This window comes from Anopheles merus, chromosome 3R, assembly GCF_017562075.2.
Source record: "Anopheles merus strain MAF chromosome 3R, AmerM5.1, whole genome shotgun sequence".
In the NCBI taxonomy this organism is placed as follows: Eukaryota; Metazoa; Arthropoda; class Insecta; order Diptera; family Culicidae; genus Anopheles; species Anopheles merus.
In genome coordinates this window covers 36384095-36401964 of record NC_054084.1, presented here as the reverse complement: position 1 = coordinate 36401964, position 17870 = coordinate 36384095, and the positions used below count along the sequence as shown (strand labels likewise).

General features: G+C 45.4%; 1 protein-coding gene across 6 annotated transcripts in view; it reads right to left on the bottom strand.

Moving 5' to 3' along the window:
- Positions 1–4516: 4516 nt before the first annotated feature.
- The window catches only part of LOC121598104 (flocculation protein FLO11), a 47753-nt gene continuing 34399 nt past the window's right edge, over positions 4517–17870 (bottom strand). For 4 of the 6 annotated variants that reach the window (XM_041924671.1, XM_041924674.1, XM_041924672.1 and 1 more), the window contains exons 5-9: positions 15143–15287; positions 14258–14445; positions 13901–14141; positions 13728–13819; positions 7191–13169 (exon numbers count right to left, since the gene is read on the bottom strand). In XM_041924671.1, the coding sequence (XP_041780605.1) occupies positions 10149–13169; positions 13728–13819; positions 13901–14141; positions 14258–14445; positions 15143–15287 (3687 nt within the window). In that variant the 3' untranslated portion in view covers positions 7191–10148. Of the gene's footprint in view, positions 7147–7190; positions 13170–13727; positions 13820–13900; positions 14142–14257; positions 14446–15142; positions 15288–17870 lie in introns of those variants that run through there. The other 2 variants (XM_041924677.1, XM_041924675.1) reach the window with 2 other exon arrangements.

The following is a 17870-nucleotide window of genomic DNA, read 5'->3' as shown; positions in this document are numbered from 1 at the left end:
CTCTCATCACTCATATGCTCGCCACACTAACGATTTATGCTAAACTAGCTATTTACTTTACTCCTTCCGTCTCTTGCCGTTTTGTGGGATAGGGCGAATAAAAAGCAAGTTGCACGTTTTGTCCTTATTTACACACATTCATTCGCTTCATTCTATACTTTTATCTTTTGTGTGTGTATGTGTTTTCGTGTGTGTGTTTCTTATGTTCTTTCTGTTCTTATTTTACACTTTTGCGTTTTACCACTCTAGTATATCTAATCTTACATATTGATTTTGTACTCTAGTGTTTATTTTTTCTTCTTTTCGCTCCATACTTTCTCTTAGCGTTTAACTCTTCCTTTCTTATGTATGCTAAATCAGCCGAGCGTGCAAGAGAACAAGAGCAAACACACACACGACGCCAGTGTGCGTAGTATTTCGTTATAATTACTTTCTTTTTCGATCCACCATTTGGAGGTGGCTGTGTGTGTTGGTGTGGTGTACCACGTGCCGCTTTCTTCTTACACCTATACTTGTACAATAGTTTCTTGTTCGCTTGTTTTTTTTTTCGCGTTTGTTAACAAACGTTTTTCGATTGTGTGAGTGTCCCCCTCCTTTTCTCGTAGCAAAGTACTGCGAAGCAACTAAATTACACACAAAAAACACTAGCTACGAAACTACCTCGACTATCCACAGCCACGTGGGCACGTGTGGGTTCGTTCTCCTGTGACAGGCTGCCTTTCTCCAACACGAAAATCGATACATTTATACACTATTTTATCAGGCGAGACAGACCGCGATCGTTGCTAGGCTGATAAGGAATAGAAAAGTAAAACGAGAGGAGTGTGTTGTGATGCTGCTGTTGCACATGCGTTTGTGTGTGTGCGTGTGTGTCGGTGTGTGATGGCTTGTGTTTTTGACTATTATCAGCGTTTGTATGAAATCTTGGTACACACATGTTGGGGTCCCTCCCTTCTAGGCTAAACCCCTTCGCAGAAGGAGAAAATGCTCATCATTATCATCATTATTACTTCGTAGAAGAAGGAGAAGGAAAAGGTGCTCCTGAAGAAGGCGGTTGTTGGAAGAATTTGGCAAAAATTCAAATAAAACACCAGAAACAGTTCTTCCAAAACCAACAAAAGGCAAAGTAGAAAGTGTGTGTGTGTGTGTGTGTGTGTGTGTGTGTGTGTGTGTGTGTGTGTGTGTGTGTGTGTGTGTGTGTGTGTGTGTGTGTGTGTGTGTGTGCATTTGGAAGAATAGTAAAATAAACATAGAACATGTAACAATACTATTACGCAACGAATATATATAATCTCTAGCCTTTTTTTACATCTAAACAAACACAGACACATTTATCGATTAAAACTTACAAACTAACAAAGTTTGCATCAAACACATAAAAAAAACTTCCCCATCATAGTGGGAAAAGAATAATGGAAGAAACTAGGACATAAGACGATTTTTCAGGGGTAGGACACTTTCTTAACTCTTTCTTACGGGAAATTTACTTTATGCAATGGGAATTGGACTCTATAGTAGGCTTTTTGGAATTTCCCAATAGGAATTCAATAGCTATTTGCAATAAGCTTGTCCAAACCCCCTCAGGCAAGATTCCTATCATAAAAAGTTAATTTCCACTAAGTAAGAATCAAGGAATTATGAGAACACCTGAAAACCCCTGTAAAGGACGATACACACGTGCGCGCGCGCCCTTAAACTAACCATAACGCATAGCAACGCAGCTTAATAGACAAATAATGTGAAAGACATTTCACTTTTTGAATTCAAAATGTACCAAAAAAAAAGAAGGACCTTCCTGCAAACGTGTCTTCTGCGCACTGTAGTACGGAACACAAGGTGTAGAGGCTTTGAACAAAGTGTGTACGCGCGTGTGTATGTGTTTATACAACTTGGAAATTTAACTTATATACCACAGCCTTATTATTTTGTTTGTGTGTGTTTTGTTGTGTTTTCTTCCTTGATCACCATGAACACCGCAAGATCTCCTCTCTGCACTTAAGTTGTATTCTATTTTTCACCCCCAAGGTTTTGCCTACACTGCCCAAGCTCTCTGCTGTTGTTTGCCGACTTACTGCCTGATACAAGAGTTAGCAGGCCTACAACAACAACACACACACAGACACTCACACACACCAACGCACTTCAATTGCTAAACAATATATGGCCACACCGATAGCAATTACTTTTCTTCGCGCTATGTAGAGTAAATTATCTTAAAAGCTACACACCTTGTCCCTACTATTAGCATGACGTTTTAGAAGAAGAGCAAAAAAAAAATCAACAACTTCCTACAGCCTCCAGATGGCATCTCTATTTGTTTGATATCAAATCGTCGTGTAGCGGTGGTGATCGCGATCGTGATCGTAGTGTCGTCGTCGGCGACGGAGAGTGTTGGTCACCGAAATTGATGCATTTTACGTTATACGTTTGTAGCGTAATCTCACCACACTATGTATAGAGCGCGCACAGCATAAGTACGTGCAGAAGCTTCTTTTGTTTTTGTGTAGGAAAGAGAAACTCGACGCATTTTTTTGTCCAGTATGAGGAGAAGATCATGACACGGGGAATCTATCCCCGCTCCGCTCCCCCGATAAGTTACTGCACTAAACACGCGCGCCTTAATCTACCGAATTTGTCTTACGTTAGATTGTTACTAGATTACTATTTGTTCGTTATCACCATTGCGCCATATTCGCCTAATCTAATTGTATGCTTTTGTATGATACTCAGAGCTAAGCGCTATACACACTCACAAGTACACATGTACATAGGATTCTATACACACAAAAAACACAGCTATTCCTTCTTAGTGGTGTTGTCTTAAGGTGGTAATAATGCATGTACACTTTTTATACACCGTTCGCCGCACTTGTCTGCTTTTTGAAGGCGATTAATTACAATCATAACGCGGACACCATACGACGTGTCCGTTCCCTTACCACCAAACACACACCGATCTTCTCAATAGAGTATTGTTTGCTTTTACCCGATTTTCCCTATCCAAGCTCTCTCGTTCTCTCTCTCTCATGTCTAGTTTTGTTTTGCTGTTTGCGTGCGAATGTTCCAAAAGTGCATAAGAAGGTGCAGGGAGGTGGTGGTGGCGGCGTTTTTTTATACGTGTATGTACATTTTCTCCTCCTTTTCTACCAGCAGTGACCAGTACGTAGCTATGTTTCTTAAATTGTGCAGATAAAAAAAGAGAGAGAGAGAGAGAGAAAGAGCGAGGGAAACTAAGCACAGCACAAAGAATAGAAGTGTAATGAAAAGTGGAAACAACTAAAAGCGTGCAAAAAAAAGGAAATTGTGTGCAGAACACAGAACACGTGCGCGCGCGTTTATAGATGCGTCGATTCACCTGGAAAAATAGGAAAATTGGGAATTGGTTGGTTGGTTAGATTTACTTTGCTGAAGGTTTAAAGGGTACACGGACGGGCGCCACAGACAGCAGCAAACCGTTGTGAATTAGGGCGTGCGTGTGTGCAGTGCGCGCGTGAGTAGGTGTTATGTGTTCTGCGCATATTGCGCAAGTGGAGAAAGAGAAAGGAGAAAACAAAAGTGTAATCATGAAAAACACACAGACACAACACAAATCAAACAAACAACCCGATATACAAAAACAAACAAACAAACATATTATGAATGCTAAAGGATAAACAAAACAAAACAAAAACAGGACAACAAACCAAGGAAACGGGAACGTTTAAGGGACGAGGATAGAACAGGAACAAAATAAATAAAAAGGCAAATTTACTGTTATTTTGTGTTGCTAATTCCCGTTCTCAACCACCAAGCGGCAATCACGTTCATCAACGCCCTTTTACCATTTTACCACACATTTGTTAATTATTTGTGTTAATTTACCTATTTTCTTAGCTTTGTGTTAATTTCTACCGTGTTTGTTGTTCCCAGTGTTTGTTGCCGCCGCGTTATCTTCTTCGTTATCTTTTCTTGGAGGTTTTTTCCTTTGTTTTGCGAATGTTTCGTTTTATCAAATTAATTACTGGCACTTGCCCATTAGGCGGGCGCGCTGTACTTTATTTTCGTTCTCTCTCTCTCGCTTTTCCGTGGACGGCATGACATTTGCATGGGTTCCTGTGCAAGAAGGTGTGTGAATGTGTGTGTGGCTGAGAGGATACCCAGGGACACACACGGCGGGATGTGCAATACCGTATAGGGGTGGATAACTTGCATTCCACTCTACACCTCAACCATGTTCGATGGAGCTGCTGGGGACGTTTGTTGGGTACAGTTCCGGACATCGGTCACACTACCACCGCCACCACCACTAGCGTTGCTACCGGGCCGGGAGTGTTGCGCTCCGGTCTCCCCGGACGAGCTGGACGATGACGTCCCGGAAGTGGAACTGCAGCCATTGTTCTCCACACCCGTCGGTGAGCCATCCGAGCTGCTGCCAGCGTCGTACGAGTTTCTCGAGCACCGATTACCCGATTGTGCTGCTGCCAGTGATGGTGGTGGAGGTTGTGGTGGACAATCGTCCTGGTCGTCGTGGCTTTTTGGATGCGGCTGTTCGCCAGCCTCAGACACGCCGCCGGACGGGTTGGACGAGAGCAGATTAACAATTTCCGGCTCCGACAGTAGCCGGTAGCGGATCAGGCTTTCCGGTGACTCTACTGCGATGTTAATTGGATGCGGTTTTGTCGTAATTTGCAAACAAGCATAGTTGTCAACCAATAAAGAAGACGGCAGGGCAGGCAACAACGGTAGATCGACACACATGTGTTAGTAATTGTAGCGCAGTGAGTTAGTAGCGATTCAGCGCACAGTAGCATTAATCGTGTTAGTGAAGCCATGCAGAAATTGAAGCGATATGCCAGAGAACACCAGTTTCGTTAAACCGATCAGCCGGGAGTAGTAGTAGTAGTAGTAGCAGTAGAAGGAAGACAGACACATCGTGCAACATATGCAGCATGGAAGAAGAAAAGAAATGGAAGAATTGTTAGTACACAATCAAACGAAGTACACTATATCCTGTATGGAGTAGATGAACTTTATGAGCAACAGGTTAGACATTCAACAGTACAACAAAGGGAAGAGATAGTACCAAGAGGAGCAGGAAAAAGGCTGAAAAGGGCAGGTGGGTATTAAAAAAAAGAAACAGGGAATCACATTTACATTCGCCACACACGGTTCACAGCTGCACAGGTGCTTGAAAGTGTTTCACTCTAATGGACTGCAGCACAAAAACTTGTTGTAAAATTCGAAAAATCTTTCCTCCTCCTACTTTAACCTAATATGAATCAACGCCGACAACGCACACTTTATAGTAGATAACAAGTGATAGGTTTCGTTATTAAGCATTCTCGGTGGATTTTTCGGTGGCAAATATTTACTATAGCAAAGTTAAGAAACAACGGAAAACGATTTTTGCCGCACTGCTAGCTAGCTAATGTCTATTAACTTTGCCTCTAATATCGATCATCACAATTTTATATCTTAATAAATAATTTACATTCATGTGGTGGTGCACCGTCAATCCAACAAGACGCGGATTGGTACGTACGACGCCATCATATTTAAAGAACATTGTTTATTGCGATAAAAACAATTTTTTTACCCAAAATACATGGTGATGCCGCTGCGAACTAGCATAAACCGAAATCCAGTTTCGATTTACTATTCACTGTTCCAAAAAAAGGGCTTTGGATGCGGATCCCATTCATATCACGTTGCTTCCGCCGGATACACTACCGTCTGGGGGAGGTGGTTAATGCAAAACGATTAGCGCACTTCAGACTTCAGAGACACCATCCGGCGGCTTTCATGCTAAAGCTCAACTACCTTATTTTTGCTTTCGAAATCAAAGCTGCACAACATCGCTTTTTTACGGGTGCGTGCGTCAACAACAATTGCTTTGCGTTTTCAAACGTTTTCCGAGAAATCGTTGCTGCCTGTGCACATATGATAACGGATATAAATTGCAAAGATCGTTTAAAACGAACCGAATAAGAAAACCTGTCGTGTGTATCGATCGGTCAGATCGATTCGATGAGAAGGAAATTTCCTTCACCACCGACGAACGGATGACACCACACGGACATTGGAAGCGATTCCTCGAAAACAAAAAGGCAACAATAAGGATCATATCCTTCGACTCAATCGAAGAATGGTTCGAAAACGTACGTTTTCACATCCAACGATCATACTCTTTCCATACAGCATGATCGCCATACAATACAATATTACATCTCTTAGAAGCGCGTTGTGCTAGCTTTAACTCGCAGTGTCAAAATGTTAGTTTATAGGTTTACGAAACCCCTATCGTACTTTATACTTGCGGCTGCACTGGGCAAGCGGACTGGCTGACTACACTATAGATACCTGGCTTTACATTTACAATTTCGCCCTTTCATTTCGATCGTTTAGTGTTCGTATCGCGACTAGCGTCAGACGTTTGTTCGGTACTGCCGCGACCACTGTCGGGCGCACAGGCACCAGCAGCAGCACCGCCACCAGCGGCCCCAGAAGGCATCCGATCGTCCGACGAACCACGCCGAAACGCGTACTGATAGTACTCCGCTCCATCGAGGACGTTCATTTGCAGCATCTTCTCCGAAGATGATTTTTCCACGACCAGTCGGTGGTGCCGCTCGCCATCGAACGGTACGTCAAACTGATCGATGTGCCCGACGTGCGACGGTGGTCGCGTCGGCAGCCCGCTATCGTCCGTGTCCGTGCCGGTTTCACCGTACCCCGGCGGTTCCACGACCGCCGATGACAGCAGCGCTTGCCGTAGGTGATCCAACGATGACATGTCCGAACGCTCCCCGCCCACCACTCCGTCCTCCTGCACCGATGCCGACGAGGACGCGGAGGCAACGCTGGGCGACGGCATGTAGGCCAGGGAGCTCGTTTCCGACGTATCGCCCCCGGTCGGTGAAACGAACCGGGTCAGATTCAACATGGAGCTGGTAAACCGTGACATCATCGTCTTCGATGGGGGTCGCTGCTCGCCACGATCGCCGGCCCTTCTGAATGAGGTGGAGGCAGCTATCCCCTCTTGCTGCCCATCATCGGCAGCGGAGGTGTTGGAGGAAATGGTCGGTAAACCACGGACGTGGGAGGTGAATCTCTTGAAAGTTTTGTTGATGTGGCCGACGAACGAGCCGCCGAACCAGGTGCCTTTACCTGCAGGGAAGGGAGTGGTTGGCGGTAATAGTGGTGTGGTCATTGGTAAGTTCTAAGCATACACGGGGGGAGAGTAAAGGTACAGACACACAAGGGTAATTGACCACTTTCATGGGTACAAAATGTTGTTCATCGCTGCATCACTTTTCTTCGTCTTCGTTGTGATGGAAAAGCCTTTACAACATGCGGAAAGAAGGAGAATGGAGAATTTGCGACAGAGGACGTTGGTGATAAGGATAAAGGAGCCTGTCGAAGGGGCGCTGCGGCAACGCCTGTTACGCACGAATATTATTGCTGAGATTCCTTCCAACTTGTAGGGTCTTATGACCGGCACCACAGGGCGTTATTAGATGAGAGTTTCTACTTAATTTGTACAATCATACTAAGCGATTGTTACGTACGTTTAGTATACAGTGCACCAGACAGTGATTTAAACAATTTCTGTCCTGTCAAAATCTTTTTTTTTTTTTTGTTGCACCAACAGTTTGTGATCTACTTCCATCCACCAGACCTATAATAATCACGATTTGTCGGTCACTTCTTCCAACAATCATTCCAATAACCCTGGAAAGGACCCCTATTGAACAAAACGGGCAAGTTATTCAACATTGTGTGTGCAGCAATATTACATGTAACAGTATCACAAGAAGCGTGCGAATATTACATCTAACTTAGCGTAAGAGGTAGGGTTTTTAGTGATCGTTTGTCCATTTCCAATGAAACACATTCCCGTGCTCCAGTACCCACTTCTGTACAATCAAATTTGGTAATTTGCTCGTGTGCAGCACATTTAGTACGAGTGACAATAGGATGCGTGTTGGTAAGATGACAACGTGAAATTATTAATTTTAAATCATTAAAAGTAGACTAATGAATAAGTGATGTTTTGGATAAAGGAGATAGGGATGAACTAGGAGATGATCATCGTGTTGGTACGATATCCATTCCATTCAGAGAAGTGTGTGTATGTGTGTTTGTGTATGGGTGAGAGAGTGTATTATTGTGCTAATATATGTCCGATTAGCCATTAGTCGATGTGCGCTTTGCGTAACTGATAATTGCAAAATAATAAAACGTGTGCAAGAATATACAAATGAACATAGAAACCGTACACCTTTTTTTATCGTACCGTGTTAACAAAGTTATGGTGGTTATAGGTCGGTCACGTCCTGTGTGTCCTGTGTCCTTGGTAAACTTGTTAATCCGACCTGCATAATGTGAGAGGAGCAGTAACAGACGCAGATGGGAGGGGTGAAGATAGTTATATGCAATGTGCTTTTCATAGCCCAATAAGCCTACACAGCAGCATGTACACACACACACACACATACCCCCGCCGCATGGATAGAGAAATGTGATTCGATTTAGCTGATGAATGCACCGCAGTGATTTGTACACAGAAAGAAAACGGGATAGTGTTGAATATAGTAGTTACAAGCGTACGTGCAGAAAACAATGAGGTATCAACAAGCGCCGTTGAATTTCTCAATTTCTTTTTTCCACAAAACGAATAACACGAGGGGCTGCTGTCGCTTTCCCATAAGGCGGCGACGGACGAGAAAATAAATTAACATTCCGGGGGCAATGTGTTGGTTTTTGGTGTAACGCTTGAAGGATTGCTTCTCTTTAATCCATCCATCAAATCGCAAATAGGGGTTTTTAGCATAAACTTAACGCGTATCGGGAAACAGTGTGGAAACGCTCTAAAGATTCACTGTAGGCTAAAAAAACAGACAGACATAAACAAAACATAATCTAAACACAAAAATAACGGCTACTAAACAAAACAAATCTTAACACGCGCCCGCGTAACATTACACTAACAAATTAACGACAAAATGGGCTCTTTCTATCATCGTGCTTGGGGAGGATTTACCTCATCTACTACTAATACTACCTACTACTACTGCTGCAATAGAAACTATTTTCATGGGGCGTCAAAAGAAGAAATTTGCTGTGAAAAAGGTGCTCTTTGGAAGAAAATAACAAAAACAAAGGATTGACAGGGGGGCCTCTTTTCTCTTCCGGGCAATTTAAAAACTATACACAGCTAAACAATTACGAATTGGCCATCATTAACTAAACCGATTTATCTTTGAAACTGCCGTACAGAGTCGTTGCTTCGTTCAAATTGTTTGAATGATAGCGTTGTGTATCGATCTGTGTGTCTTGTACTTCCTGCTCTTCTATTTGCTAAAATCGTGACCCGCGCAGCTACCACACAACACACAGGGCTCTGCTGTTTGTACACACACTCACTAACGCAGGACTGCTAGTTTCCCAATTTCGAAATTAGAACAAAACACTAATACAACAAATAATATGCTTTCTCTAGCTTTCTCTTAAGTAGCCACGTTACACATCTCCACTGCACGCATTAAAACAAACAGCATTCGGACTTACAACGTACTATTCCCTTATCGTATTACACTTATTTATCTACCCTACCTCTCTTGCGCTCTTCTCTCTCTCTCTCTCTCTCTCTCTCTATCTATCTCTCTCTTACTCGATATTTCGTTTCTTCAACAATCGAACGTTTTTAAATCACAGCAATGCTTGCCAATTGAAATATGTACTAGTTGTTATAAACTCTCTCTCTCTCTCTCTCTCTCTCTCTCTTTTCATCTGTCTCTGCTCACTCACCTCATCTCCGCTCATACACGTCCATATATAGTCGATTGTGTCTGCAGGTCGAAACGGTACTGTGAATGCTATACTGTTCATATAAATCCACACACGACTTGTAAAGGAAAGACTATACAGATAAATTTGTAGCATATATCTAATAGAATCTTTCACTCGATACAAACGAACGAACGTGGTTGTCAGCATGTCTAGTTGTGTGTGTGCGTGAGTGTAATTTTGTGTGTATGTATGAAGCGAGTTTTGGTAGGGGTCTCAGGGTGTGTGTGGTGGTAATGTGTCAAGAAAGGGTAAATCTACGGGGAACAAATCAACAGGAAGGACACCACTTCGGGCGCGGTAGCGAGTGACCTAAGTTGCTATCGGTGGCTTGATCTATGATCATCACCAAGCTGACGATCGGACAGCGATCGATTGAGCATGATGGAGGGTGGTGGTGCTGCGTTGGTGATGGTGGTGCTAGTGGAGGTACCGTTGCCGGCAGACGACGGGATGCTAGCGATCTCGCATTCAGGCCCACTGGTATCGAGCGTTTGCACGGCTACGGGAGCACTCAGGGTACGTTCGATTGAACGTACGGTAGTACCACCACCGGCCGCAATGTTCAACGAGGAGGAGGAGGAGGACGAAGACGATGGTGCCGCCGGCCCCGTCGCCGCTGCTGTGGCTGAGCGATGCTTCGGTATCGGTATCTTCATGGCCGCACGCAGCTCGGCACTAAGCTCGCGGAACGAGAACGGTGCGCAACGGTTGCTGCGGGCAAGGACGGGACTTCCGCTGGTTGTTTGTACTACGACGGCTGCTGATGGTGCCACCGCCAGTGAAGAGCATGAAGACGACGAACGACTGGAGCTGTGCGTGGCGGTGGGACACTCGAACCGTTCATCACTGTCCTGCTTTCTGGTTTCGCTCGGCACCGGCAAATCCTTTGCCTTGCTTCCACCACCTACCGAGGTAACGATGTGTTGCAGCAGTTTGTTGCAGAAGCTGTGCCCACTGCCGGCTGCCGGGAGCGTCCCACTGTCACCGCCAGCGGGCGATAGATGCTCTTCTGTCGCGTCCAACGGCGCATCGCTTTTGTTGATAATCTCAAACGAACTCTCGATCGAACCGTGCCTGGTGCCTTCGATCGGTGACGCCGGCGGCACCGGACTAACGTTGAACCCGATCTTCACCTTCGACGCTCTCGGCTTCACCACGCTACAGTCGGTGTCTGACACGGTGATCGCTGCCGGTGGTGCCGATGAGAGCAGCGGAGCCGGAGGAGGCGGCTGCGGCGGCGGTGTAGGCGGTCCGGCCGGTTGTAGCAGCACTTCCTCGATGGTGGACGGGCGACGCGCGAGCGCCTGCTCTAACCGCATCAGATGACCCGGGCTTTTGCCCGGCGATTCGTAGCTCAGCTGATTATCACAGAGAAAGGAGTAGTAATCGGTGGGCAGATTACAGCCAGCGATCTCTTTCAAGCTTCCCACCGCGTCGCTCGCCGTACCGGGGACGTTCGGTATGGGCATCTTTGTGGAGGGTACTGTCGGGCTCTTGGGAATGGTGACGACGCCCGTGCTACGCTCGGTGCTCTTCGTCACTTCCCCGACAATGCAACCGGCACCCGTGCCGAGAGGATTGGTTGTGCGCAGCTGCACGCTCTTGGCGAGCGTTTCCTTCAAGTTCGGATCGCTGCGCATGTTGCGCAGCCAGCGAAACTTTAGCTTCGTTCTGCTGCTGCTGCTTCCTCCACTGGCATCGCCGGCACCGCCACTGGATCCTTTCCCTTTGGCCGACCCGTTGCCCACCGATACGCCCGATAGATTGCTGGCACAGGACCCGTACAGTGAGTTCCCACCGAGAGCGCCATTGCCACTGCCGGCAGCGTGCTTCAGCTTCAGCGACCGTTTCTTCCTGCGCCGCATGGCCATTCCGAACCGGTGGAACGGCGAGGGGGACGAGAATTTGCTCTTCCCGCTACTACCACCACCACCGGCACCTCCACTAGCAACTCCACTCTTGCCGCTGTCGGCAAGTTTGTCCACCGACAAAGCGCTTACCTTAACGCTAGACGCCCCAACGCTACCATGCCCTATCGTACCCTCCCGTCCAGGCAATGCCACGGCAGCAGTTGCGCCGGCAAGCAAAGCGTGAGATTCTTGCGACGCACGTGCATCGTTTCCACCGCTGGCACCTGCAAACTGTAGCGCACCGGCATCGTACAGCATAACGGCCAGCGAAGAGCTATCCGAACCAGGTCGGAATAAGCCATCATCATCATCACCGTGCGGTGGCAGTGATGGTGGTGCGGCCGCCACCGGCTGCATTTGGATCGGATGCATCCGACAAATTTGGTTAAAAGTCTGGTTGGGTGTATTGATGATGATGGTGTTGGTGGTAGTAGTACTACTATCGCTACTAAAGGGAAGTTGTTGTTCGTGTTCGACGAGCTGATCGTAACTACTTTGACTACTTTTAGTGATGAGCCCACAACTACTACGGGTAAGAAGGTAGTTCTCGTTGTCGCTGATACAACGACGAGGAGCGGAAGAGGAGGAAAGGGAGGAGATGAGGCAGGGTTTGCTGCTGCTGGCTACCGATACTCCAGTTGCTGCGGCCACCGTCGCTGCTGCCCGGATGGCGGATGGTGGTGGTGATGGTGGAAAAACGAAACTACTACTACTGCGGTTTTTTTGGTTGGGTTTGGTATTAGGTGTTGTTGTACTGGGGATTGTTGTTGTTGTTGTTGCTGCTGCTGTTGCTGTAGCAGTGGCGGAAGTAATCGTAGCTGTTGCTGTTGCTGTATTCGCGGTTGTTGCTGAGTTGGTAGCTGTTGTTCTTGATTTGCACATGGTTTCCGATACTACTGTTTGACACTCACCGGATTCCCAGTCTTCGTCGGTACCCTCGGAAGAGCCGCCGGAATGGTTCAGCTGCCGCTGCTGTTGCTGAAGCTGCTGCTGCTGCTGCTGCTGCTGCTGGTGTAGCTGCTGCTGGTGCTGCTGGTGCTGCTGCTTCTGCAGTTGTGCCGCCTGCCGTTGTTCAACGTCCGCAGTTTTCATACCGATACCGTAAAAAATGCCACTATTCTGTTGGTTGCCTCCCAACGAGGCACGGTTGTTGTTCACCGATCGGTGATGTAGCTGCTGTGGGTCGGTATAGTTGGAACTAGGGATCAGCGATTGGCTCCGGTTCGACTGGTCGCGCATAGCCAGATACTGGCGCTGTTGCTGCAGCTGCTGCTCGTGCGGTACCGTGTGATGCTGGTACGGCACGACGTGATGGTGGTTGTTCGTGTGTGTAGCGCTCTTTTGCGTTCCCTCGACCACTGCCTGCGGCACAGGCCGGGCGTCCATCGTGTCGACGCACTCGCCCCTTCGATTGAGAAACACTTGCACCTACAAAAAAGGAAGGCGACATAAAAAAGATTTTAGTGTAACGTACGCCATTGCAGAGACATGGCTCTACTAGTGAAGGGAAAAATGGTTTTTTTGTCAGGATCGGTTCCGTTTCCTGGAATCGATTCCAGATTGTAGGTCAGAAATCAGTTTCCAGAATCGGCTCCAGGATTGGTTCCGGAATCGGCTCCGCTATCGGAATCAGATCCGGAATTGGCTCTGGGATCATAATCGGTTCCGGAATCGAAATCGGCTCCGGAATCGCAATTGGCTCCAAAATCAGAATCAGCTTCGAAATCGGAGTGGGTTTCGGCATCTCCATAAGAAGAGCCGTTTGGATCTAATGATGTCATGTATTGATAGCCGCAAAGAATCAAAATTTAAGAGGATCCATTCTCATGGAGATTCCGGGACTGATTTCACTTCTGATACTTGTTGTTTCATTTTTAAGAACTGATTCTCATTCCGGAGCTTATTCCAATTCTGGAGTCAATTATGATTCCTTGTGAGAAAGCGGGTAGGTCCGAATCCGAGCTCCCACCACTAAACTCTACATACCTGTTCGGGGCACTTTTTGGCGCTACCTTTGTGCGCGTCGTCAATCTCTTGTTTGTCCAGTGTCAGGACGAATCGGCCCTGTGATTGGTCTTCTGTTCCGAAGGGTGGAAATTGTAGCCAGAACACATTTTAGATTACTATACCTTGCAATAGAGCAATACTGATTCACTTACCGGCACCAGCTAGCTCGACGAAAAACGTATTAAACCAAAAGTGCCACCCTTTGTCGAGTTTGTTCGGTCGAAACTCAACCTTCACGTCGCCGGCCAGTGGCATACAGCAGTCGAGCTCGACCGATATGTAGTGGTCCGTGCGCCGGAACTTCACCAGCGGCAGCGGTTCCTTCATGTCCTTTTGCTGGATCGAACCTACCTTCAACGGCAAATCGGCGGGAAAGATGCGCAGCTCAAGAATCTAGACACGAAGAAGAGGAGGAGGAGAAGGATAAAGATAGGTAGAGTTAATACGCAGTTAAATTGTTATGTGCAAGTGAGAACAGTAGATTGGAAGCTTCTCAGAACAGAGCTTACATAGAGCGACACCTTCCGGTACGTTAGGTTTTGGCGCAACAGCTGCTCGTAGTACACCACGTAGCGGCGCTGCGAAGGAATGGTGACGCCTTTCTTATCCTTCGTGCGCTTTTCCGCATAATACGTCAGTGCCTCGTGGGCCGTCTGGAAGCTGTTGTTGTACAGCAAGTAGCAGCAGATCATTGTTCCTGGTGAAGGGAAAAAAGGTAAGACGTAGAGTAAATAGGTTGCTGCAGAGTTTTATACAAAATCATTTCCCTGTTTGCGGCCCCCGGGGAAGAGGACTGTTGATCTCAACAAGATTAGGGTGATTTTTTTTTCCATAGCTTACCGACTTTGTTTCAAAGCAAAATGCATCGAATGTTCGAAACACAGCAAATGGAAGGTGTGGCTAAATCGTAACAATGGACGATAATAGGGTCGCGATAACGGGCAACGAACAATCTTGATTCATTCATAGGGCACACTCCCTTATCGATTGCATACGGAAAGCTAAATACATCCGTTTTTGTGTGTGTCTTTTTTTTTTCTTTTTTTTTTTTTGACACAACAACCGCTTTCGGTCAAGGCCTGCCTGTAACCACTAGAGAAGTGAGCTTGGCTTTCAGTGACTTATTGTTACCCATAGCAGGATAGTCAGTCCTACGTATGGGGGCCACGGTCTATTCGGGGCTTGAACCCATGACGGGCATGTTGTTACGTCGTACGAGTTGACGACTGTACCACCAGACCGACCCCCCATACCGTGTGTGTCTATCAATATGTAATGTTTTCAAAGACCCCTTGTAATACCAATAAGCATATGTAACAATATTTTTAAGTGACAACCCTTGAGCAACTTGGGCAACGGTGGTGATCAATATTGTGCATCTCTGAAAAACTTACCCGTGCGTCCTTTGCCAGCCTTGCAATGGATCGCCACGACATGCGAACTATCCGCATTCAGGAAGCTGTCCACATCTTTGCAGAACTTGTCGATCAGTTCTATATCCGGCGGATTATGATCCTTGAACGGATATTCGGCATGGTACTGTGAAATAGAAAAAAATGAAAGAATTATGAATAAATAAGAGACAGATAAGATTGGTTTATGTTCTATTCTATGTACAGATAAAAAAAAATAAAAAATTAAGGTGAAATAGAAAAAAATGAAAGAATTATGAATAAATAAGAGACAGATAAGATTGGTTTATGTTCTATTCTATGTACAGATAGCTCAAAAATATTTGGGATATGTGATGGATGCAAGAATCTAATAATTCGATCGATTAAACTTTATTAAAATTATGATTTTATCGTCATTATTGACAGCGATAAATCAAAATCTGGAGATAGTTAAGGTGAATGGGAGATTTTGGTTGATAAAGATTTGAATGTATTTCATTTCTAATCAGAAAAATAATTGAGTCTCTCTAAAATTATTTATTTTTTGTATTATTATCAAATAACTATTCTTCTGATAATATTACTACTCCTTGCTGCTAGAAATATCTCGCATAACTAGAAGTTTGTTTTTTAACCTTTTTCATTCTTTTTACAGTGGATTTAGGCGGACCCTCGCACAGCGAACTGCACTAGTTTCATTGTTTTAGACGGTTTTTTAAATGTATTTTAGACGAGCCTAATTATCGTATTCATGCCAATATAACACTTCTTTTATAGATCTTTTATTCATGGATGTTCTTATTCATTTCAAAGATGAATTAAAACACAAAAATATGATATGTTGTTGAGGGCTACCTTTATTAAATGGGAACGTTTAAAACACGTTAACATAAGCAAATATTATGTCAATGAAACAAATTTTTACAGCTTTTTATTATTGTAGCTTGAGATTCGTCTTTTAAAATATCGAAACTAAAGTTTGATAAACATATTAAAATAATAGACTCCCTTCAAAATCAGTACGGAGCGCATTTCAGATTCTCAAGAGCCGCATGGACCCTAATTTAGAGACCATTGCACTTCTCTTTACTTGGAACCATCTTGTTGATAGAGAAATTGCACTACAAGAATGCAATGTGATTGTTGAAGGTTTGTTTTGTAGTGGAATTCGTTTATTCTTATTTTTAAGTAGTTCTTCCTTTGTTTGAGATGCCCCAAAAACCAAGCCTAATTGCCGAACAAAACTATTTAATAACCATATTCTGTCCACATCGTCATTCTAACCTAACAAACTTTCCCATGCGTTATGCTAAACAAATATAAAACATTGCGTTTGCCAGTCAAAAAAAACACCCGACTCCCTTGTGCGCACGATTATCAATCCATTTCCTGAAAGTCACGCTTCTACTGGCCCGGCCTCGAGCAGTGTAGTAGGCAGGCAGTATAGCGCGACCTACCATCAGTTTAACCTTCAACCAAACACACCCCTCTCGTGTCAAACGGCCGCCTGACAATCAGAGCTGCAGTTACAGTGTGTGTTTCCCCCTTCTGCTTCTGCACATTCGCTCAAATGATTTACGTAGGCGGGCGGGCGGTAGAGCGCAGATTGGAAGAACATCATGCTATAATCACATCAACCAAATTGCAACGGCGGCAGTAGCAGCAGCAGCAGCAGCGGCAGCACCGGCAACCCAGGCAGCTCGAGAGCAATCAAGTAAACGTCATTTGCATCGCGCGCGCGTCTCACAAGCGCTACTTGCATCGATCGCGGATGCGAGAGGAGGCGACCAGAGGGAGAGGGAGAGTAGTGTGTGGGTGTGTAGGTGTATATGATGCATCTTATTTTATTGCACCAATCCAATTCCCTGTCGCTGCACACCGACACACACACACACATGATGAGGAGGGGATGGGCGAGAAACGAATGATCCCCACAGCGACAGAAATCAGAAGATGATGGCGCACGGTTCGCGGGCAGGGCGTAAGATAAACTGCCTGCGCCTGCCTGCGCCTTCGTATGCGGTATTACTTGTTCTTTTCCCGTTTTCTGTCTTCCCTTTCTATCTTCACCTGCAATCACGCTGCACAAGATCGAGCAAATTTGCATGTTTAAGCACATTGTGATCCCGCGGCTTGCATAATCCGCCTCAAAACACTGCCTTTGCCTTTTAACTCGGCAAAGTATCGCGTGTCGAGCCCGATACGACCATGTGTACGTGTGTGTGTGTGTGTGTGTGTGTGTGTGTGTGTGTGTGTGTGTGTGTGTGTGTGTGTGTGTGTGTGTGTGTGTGTGTGGTGTGTGTGTGTGTGTGTGTGTGTGTGTGTGTGTGTGTGTGTGTGTGTGTGTGTGTGTGTGTGTGTGCGTGTTTCATGGTGAACCAGAGAGCAGGCAGCAACTTACTGCGGAAGTCGTTGGCACGTCGGGGCTGTAGCCGTGTCTAATTTGATTAAAATGTGAGCTTGACTGAGGGCTGCAAAGCATTTAACACTCTGATACATATTAATAAACGAGAAATCCACAGAGCAGAGCATATACAAGTTGGATACAAATACATTGGAAAAAGGAGATAAAAAAAGGAAATGATGACATACTTGCAATGTACAGTAAAGTATGGTTTATGGAAATTTATTTTAAGATATGCAACTGGAAAAAAGACATGCATTTTATGGCTGACAATAATGATAAATAAATTGTAAGTAGACGCTTAATAAAACTTGAAAGATCTAA